Consider the following 7,841-nt stretch of genomic DNA (forward strand, 5'->3'; position numbering starts at 1 on the left):
CGGCGACGTATGAGCTGGAGGTGGACGGCCTAGGCGTGCGTGGCCTCTCGCTGAGCCTGGACCAGCTGAAGAAGAACTTCGAGCCCGTCACTGTCACCGCCACCATCATGTGCGCCGGTCAGTGTCTCCGTCACTGAACACTGTCAGTGCGCCGGTCAGTGTCTGTCACTGACACTGTCATGTGTGCCGGTCAGTGTCTCCGTCACTGAACACTGTCATGTGCGCCGGTCAGTGTCTCCGTCACTGAACACTGTCATGTGCGCCGGTCAGTGTCTCCGTCACTGAACACTGTCATGTACGCCGGTCAGTGTCTCCGTCACTGAACACTGTCAGTGTGCCGGTCAGTGTCTCCGTCACTGAACACTGTCAGTGTGCCGGTCAGTGTCTCCGTCACTGAACACTGTCATGTGTGCCGGTCAGTGTCTCCGTCACTGAACACTGTCATGTGTGCCGGTCAGTGTCTCCGTCACTGAACACTGTCAGTGCGCCGGTCAGTGTCTGTCACTGGACACCGTCACGTGTGCTTACACGGTAATGCCCGCACAGGGAGCGGCAGTAGATGGATCCGGTAGTTGTTTGCCTCTAGTGCGCGGCTCCGGCGGGCCGCTGCCGGCCGGTGACCGTGTCACTGGGCCCCGTCATGTGACCCGTCGTCCTGGCGGCGCCGGCAGGTAACCGCCGCAGCGAGATGTCGGCCGTAAGGCGGTGCGCGGTCTCTCGTGGGCCACGCCGCCGTCGGCAACGCCCACCTGGACCGGTGCCCGCCTGTCGGACGTGCTGCGCGCCGCCGGCCTCGAGGGGGATTGCCGCCGCCCCCGGCCGGCACGTCTGCGTGAGTGGGCGGCCGGAACTGACGGCTCGCGTGGCCATGTGGGGGATGATGCTGGACTGGCGTGGGTGTGCCGCGGGAAGGGGGTGAGGTGTGAAGTGGAGTTCTTCGATGGTGCGGTGTGAGCTAGGGAGGTAACAGCCGCTGATCTGCTTCCCGGTCGCTTTCCAATTCCCGTCGAGTTTGTCGGACGGCTGATGTCCTGTGGTGTTACAAGCAGGGGCCGTGTGGCTCGGTCGGGCTGCTGATTTCTTATTTCCTTTCACCGTGCCATGCGATCATGCTCTGTTGATGAATGACTCCAAATGCATTGCCTGTGTCGAATTGTCATGCCATGACCACTTTCAGTGGCGTCCTTTGCTTGCTGTCGCTGTCGATGTACCAGTATACCAGTTTCACCAGACGGTTTACCAGTTTCCCGGTTTTGCCAGTTTACCAGTATGCCAGACAGTTTTCTGTTCAACCAGCACGCTGTCGAGCACACAGCCCACACAAATCAGTGTACTGACCTCAGCACTGTCCTTTGCCTGTGTTCGAGTGTGGCTGAGCATCACTGCGTCTGTCCGTGTCGTGCTGTGGGTGGCGCCGCGCCCGGCCGTGACCGGCGCGCCGCTCCTCCAGTTCGAGGGTCTCGACACGGACCCGTCCAACACGCCCGTACGGGGCGTCGGTGCCGCTGGAGGTGGCCACCGACCCCCGCCGCGACATCATCCTGGCCTACGAGATGAACGGACAGCCCCTGAGCCGCGACCACGGCTTCCCCGTGCGCGCCATCGTGCCGGGCGTGGTGGGCGCCAGGAACGTCAAATGGCTCGGTACGTGTGAAGCAGCGACGGCGCAGGGCGCGGTGCGTGCTGGCGGCACCGTCTGGGGCTGGTGCGCACGGCGGGGCGCTCCGCCGACTGGTCTGGGTCACCGCACGCCGCTTACTGCCCATGGACGTGGTGGAGTGCAGAGGTCAGGACTCGGGGTCTGGAGCTTTGTGGCGTCCTTGCGGAAAACTGACTGTTATCCGTCGCCACATCTGCGCGGTGGGTTTAGTGGGGTAGTCAACAGGTCCGCAGCAATTCTCATCATGGCTCTGGATAACTCCGTATGACAGGTTATGGCGCAGCTGGGTTCGTTCGGCAGATGAGAGTCTTCATTATTCTGAGGCATTGGCGACAAGGCTCGGGTTATCTGCTTAACTATGGGAGCGTAGATTGTCCCCTTTGCAAGATGGAGACGACAGAGATGACTCCGCACGCGGATAGGATGTCCAAAGAAGCCCGTTCCAAGGTTGGAAGCCCCAGCTGCCCTTTATTCAATAGTTGAGTCCCAGCGTTTTTGTGCAATGCTGTACAGCTGGGATCGGCCTGCCTCCCCGACTGCCGGTGGCGGCTGTGCCGACCGGGTGGCGGCTCCCTGACTGCCGGTGTTGGCCTGCCTCCCCGACTGCCGGTGGCGGCTGTGCCGGCCGGGCGGCGGCTCCCTGACTGCCGATGGTGGCCTGGCGTCCCGACTGCCGGCGGCGGCTGCGCTGACCGGGCGGCGGCTCCCCCGACAGGCCGCATCTCCGTCTCCGCCGAGGAGTCCACCTCGCACTGGCAGCGCAGCGACTACAAGGGCTTCAACCCGTCGGTCGACTGGGACACGGTCGACTTCAGCAAGGCGCCGGCCATCCAGGAGCTGCCCGTGAACTCGGCCATCTGCTGGCCGGCCAGCGGCGACACCGTCAAGGTCAAGGACGGCACCGTCGCGCTCAAAGGTCAGCAGATCGCCGTGTCTGTCGCCGTGGACGCTGGGGGTCAAAGGTGAATAGTTCACTGGGGTTGTTGTGCAACCGTCAGGCGGTTGCCATGTCTGTTGCCACGTTAAATGCATGTTATAAGTATTTTGCTTACTCGTGTAAGACAGCGTAGCCAGGTTAGTCCATGTAGTGGACGAAAATCCTCATTATTTATTCATGAAGACAGGCTTCTAGGTTGTTACGTTCGTTGGTGGATATGCGGAGCCATGCGCCCGTCCTACCGTGCTGCGGCGCGTGTCTGCAGGGTACGCGTGGAGCGGCGGCGGTCGGCGCGTGGTGCGCGTGGACGTGTCGGCCGACGGCGGCGCCACCTGGCACGAGGCGTGCCTGACGGCCACGGAGCCGACGGCGCCGGCCGGCCGCTGCTGGTCCTGGTGCCTGTGGTCGGGCCGCGTGGCCCGTGCCGGCCGGCGCCCAGACCGCTCAGCTCTGGGTCAAGGCCACCGACGCCAGCTACAACACCCAGCCCGAGTCGGTGAAGAACATCTGGAACCTGCGCGGCGTGCTCAGCAACGCCTACCACCGCGTGGATGTCAAGCTGAAGAGGGTGTAGGATGGAGGAATACCCGCGCGCTGCCAACATGTCGATGACGGGCCGAGTGTGTGCTGGGCGCGACGTCACTGCGCCGTCTCGCTCTATTGTCCAGGGCTGATGAAGGAAAGTGTTGAGGTGGCGGCCGGCACGACGTATATTCCAGTCTCGGAGACGGTTTTGAGAGTATTTTTGCACGTGCGTAGAGTGCTGTGCCCTGGCAGGCGGGAGGTGTTTGCGAGTATTGGCGCACGTGCGTCAACGGCTCGGTCCATTTGTCTGGCCGCAGATCGATATCGACGGTGTGAGGTGGGTGTGCCAGGCTTGATAGATAGAAAGGGGAGGGAAGGTAGAAAGCTGAAAAGGATTTGGAATCTGTGGGGTGGTTTGATGACAGGCAAGGTGTCGATAGTGCGGCATCATGGCAAGGTTCGGTATGAGTCCGTTGATCGGATCCGGATGGCCCATGTCCAGTGACTAAGCCACGTTTCGTTGTCGGTTTCAGAGTAACCCTACCTGTTGCGTTGTGAACTTAGAATGTACACAGTCATATCTTCTTCACAGCCGCACGATGTCTTGGCCGACTTTGGCTAGGCGAACGACATCCTGATGTGACTCTACTTTCGCACTGTTTGTTGGCGTGTGCGTGTAAGACACAGCGCGTCCTCGTCTCCAGAGTCGGCGCTGATTATGTGCACTAATCTTATGTACCCACTATCGCCACCGGTGGTGGTGCGGGACTGAGCGACCTTGGGAGTGCCGGGTCCGTAGTCTGTTTAGCAAACTGGTACTAACCCATGGTTATCTAAGTCATGTACTTCTGTTACCGGCTCATTTGATGGGTGTTGGTGGGGATTGTCTGATCCCTTCCATACAGTCGGAGGTTGGGTTTTTGCTTTGCTAACCCCGTTAGTCGTGTACGGTGCAATGCCGGGATGTTGCAGGAATGTAGATGTTCAATGTGCCAAGGAGCCGCTAATGGTGTCATTCTCTCCATACGTTGATCAAAAGGCATTGGGTTTATAATATGTGCGGTGGTGTGTTCTATGTTCGCTCACAGAAGTGAAGCTGGTGTTGGATTATCAGGCGCGATTTACTGAATACATGGTAACGACTAATCGATGTGTCAGCTTTTTGCTTCTCGTAACTGTGACATGACATAGGTGAAATCCCAGAAAAAAGTCGCATGTCTCCGACAGGTACCGGCTCGTAATGTTCCCCACGAGTAAGCACGATTCGGCTCGGTGTTGTGATGAGGCAGTCTCGCTTCGTCCTCGGTCAGTCCTCGCTCCGCCCTCAGTCAGTTATCGCTCTGTCCTCAGTTAGTCCTCGCTCCGCCCTCAATTAGGCCTCGCTCCGTGCTCAGCCAGCTATCGCTCCGTCCTCAGCCTCAGTCAGGCCTCGCTCCGCCCTTAGCCCTCGCTCCGTCCTCAGTCAGGCCTCGCTCCATTCTCAGTCAGAGCCCTCGCTCCGTCTTCGATGAGTCCCCACGCCTCGTCCCTGTTACTGTCCTGGACACGCGCCGCGGAGCGGTCAAACGACAGACCGGCCTACTCATTACCCCAGCTGCACGGCCTGCCGCCTCGTTAGAGGTCCACAGGTGCGACCGGCGGCCGGCCGGGGGGGACGCGCGTGCAGTCCGACAGATGGCGCCGGTAATCATCGCTCATCAGGCGTAATGAAGGGCCATCGGTGGTCCGGCGAAGCGGCACAACACGTCCGACCTCGGCAGGCTCAGCATGGCTGGCAGCAGCGCGCGCCTAGTCCTGGTCGGTCTGGCCCTGGTGGTGACCCTGGTAAGCATCTGGCTCTACTTTAGCGGCCCGGAGTCACACCCCACCCCACCCCACCGATTCTGTTCTTGTAACAAGAGGTCTACAAAGAGCTCTAGAAGATGTCCACGCAATGTGAATTCCTTTTGACAGAAACCTTGCATATTGAGGGTGACCTTTTGCTGACGGCTGAATATATTTAGCGCCTAAAAACGGTTAAGGGCGTCACAAAAACACAACCATTTTTTAACCATTTAATGCCACTGGACAAGGCCTTGCAGTGTGACGAATACCAGAATGGTATGTTTCGTCGTAGGGGAAAAGGTCTGACCATAATCGTTGATCCTTTTTCTTCGGATCAGAGGCTTAGCTACTTCAGAGTCCGTGACACATATATCAAAGTTACCTGCCACCCTCCCCCGTCCCTCTCACCAGAGGCTTTTCATTAATAAATGGTAAGACAAGCATGTCGAAAGCTACTTATACCAAACAGGTATGACTGCATCCACTTGTGTCTGGCTGCGATTCCGTCCGTCCGTTATTCATCTGTGTCCTGGTCCGACTGCACCCGCTTGCACCGAGACCTAACGGCATCAGCCCATGACCTTGTTCCTTATCCTGTAGTCCTAGGCATGACTTAGGGGAAGCCCCTTCCCCTATAGTCCCTTACATCAAAGAAAGGCCTATTCCCTTTCACTCAGGGATAGTCTATCCCCTGGTATTCAGGAATGGCCTATCCGCTTGCATTCAGGTATGACTGAAAACGTCTTCTACCAAGCCTGTCTGTAATGGGCTATGACTATGTGTCCAAGTCTGGTCGTATCCTCCTGTGTCCAGGTACGCCGGTATCCTGCTGTGTTCAGGTCTGACGTATCCTGTGTCCATGCATACCGGTATCCGCCTGTGTCCAAGTCTGACAGCATCCTCCTGCGTCCAGGTATGCCTGTATCTGCCTGTGTCCAAGTCTGGCAGCACCTACCTGTGTTAAGGTATCCCGGCATCAGCCTGGGCCCAGATCCCCCTGTATCCAGATCTCAATGCATCCGCCTGTATCTAAGTCTCACTGCATCGCCTGTGTCCAGATCTTATTGTGTTCAGGTCTCACTGTATCCGTCTGTCCAGATCTCCCTGTATCCAGGTCTCACTGTGTCCGCCTGTGTCAGGTCTTACCGTATCCGTCTGTGTCCAGACCTCACCGTATCCGTCTGTGTCCTGATCTCATGTATCCAGGTCCCACTGTATCCACCTGTGTCCAGGTCTCACTGTATCCGCCTGTGTCCAGGTCTCGGTATGGCCGGCGCCGGCAGCCGCGCAGTCGCCGCCCATCGCCCGCGCCCCCTCAGTGGTGGAGGTGCTAGACCGCCACATCTTCCAGACTGACTATCCAGACAAGGACAAGGTGCTGCAGGAGATGGCCAAGACTGCATATGTTGAAGTGATGTGAGTTCCCATGCCCTGCAAGGTGTGACGTGTAGGGGCTCGCGCGTTGTTTCGCCTTTGTCAAGCTTATGTGGTTGATGGTTCGTGGGATCAGGGAAACAAGTTCGAATGACTGGTGTGGTATCTGGATAAATTTTGGTGGACCCGTGCAGAGTTCACCGGCCGTGAGATAGCAATAGTTAAGTGGTGATTAGTTCATGGCACTGACAAATGTCGTGTGCAGTATCGAAGGTCACTTTAAGTGTCGAATGGTAGTTGATATCGGAGATGTCAAAATGGCATACGTCGTTCACTTTTCTTGGGGAAAACCAAGCTTAGCATTGCAAAAAGTCGCTAAAGCCGTTAGGGGTACTGAAATTTTCTCGAACTAGCACTGTATTAAACTAAAGACCAGTTCCCCGGAAGAGACAGTTTCGACAAGACTGTTTTTCCACAACATGCCACGACTGTCGCCGGCTGCGGTGGTGTTTGAACTTCCTCAACAGCATAGTGGGGGGGGGGCACGTTCCCCTCCCTATTCTACACCATACTTGATGGAACAAAAATGACGCGGCGGGGCGGTGGCCTCGCATGTCACACGTGAGTTTTAGGTAGGTCGGCACGTTTGATTTGTCAGACGGCGTCAGGCGACGTCCCCGTCCTCGTAGTTCACTATGAGTGTGGAATTCTCGAACTTCAATATGAGGTACTGATAAAACGCTGTCACCAAGAAAGCATTGACTGTATTGCCGCGACACACCGGTTCAAGCCGCGTTCACTGCCACACACGGGACCATGAACGTAGCTTGAGATATCGCCTCGCACGCACTGGCGCGTGTGTGACCCATCGTGTGTGCCCGCAGGTGCCAGGGCTGCGTGTTCGGAGACGACAGCTGCGGGCCTGAGGGCCACTCCTCCGTCGTCCGATAGCTGGCCGACGGTCGTCCATGACAACCGATCACCCTGTGTGTGTATTCAATAAGGGAGCCAATATATGACAAATGAGATTGGACTGCATGGTGCCACTGAAGCTGAACACGTGGTATGTAAGCACTGCTACAGACGTTTACGACACAAACAGGGCGAGGAAGAGCGATGTCATCCGCCGCGGCTCCAGGTAACGTTTGCCGTAAGTCAGCACCCTACATCACGGGGCGGATCTAAGCGGTGCAACCAAAACCACTTTCGCATTAGAGTTTTTGTTGCACGTGTACAGCAATGCGTGCTTCCAATTCGTGTACACCATTGTGTAAACGGCCAATAAACGAGGGAGAAACGCATTGATGGGAGAGCTCCAGACGCAAGGACGCTTCCTGGAACTCACCGGTAGTTTGGGACTCCTGAGACTCCCGGTAGTTTGGGACTCCTGGGGCTCACCGGTAGTTTGGGACTCCTGGGACTCGCCAGTAGTTTGGGGACTCTTGGGACTCACCGGAAGTCTCCGCGCCAAACCCGGACGTGTTTGAATTTTTGGCAATTCGAGCAATTCAATCCAAATGA

General features: G+C 57.4%; 1 protein-coding gene across 1 annotated transcript; it reads left to right on the top strand.

The window, feature by feature from the left end:
- Positions 1–5: 5 nt before the first annotated feature.
- On the top strand, positions 6–3,676 carry LOC119098169 (sulfite oxidase, mitochondrial-like; the record flags this gene model as incomplete). Its single annotated transcript, XM_037221100.1, is given in 8 exon segments — positions 6–117; positions 672–695; positions 698–822; positions 1,451–1,477; positions 1,479–1,644; positions 2,376–2,576; positions 2,863–3,034; positions 3,036–3,676. Coding segments are annotated over 8 exon segments (963 nt in total), but the record flags the coding sequence as incomplete, so codon positions are not given.
- Between the last annotated feature and the right edge of the window lie 4,165 nt (positions 3,677–7,841).

This window comes from Pollicipes pollicipes, unplaced genomic scaffold, assembly GCF_011947565.3.
Source record: "Pollicipes pollicipes isolate AB1234 unplaced genomic scaffold, Ppol_2.1 Scaffold_4740;HRSCAF=5597_pilon_pilon_pilon, whole genome shotgun sequence".
NCBI classification, from domain to species: Eukaryota; Metazoa; Arthropoda; class Thecostraca; order Pollicipedomorpha; family Pollicipedidae; genus Pollicipes; species Pollicipes pollicipes.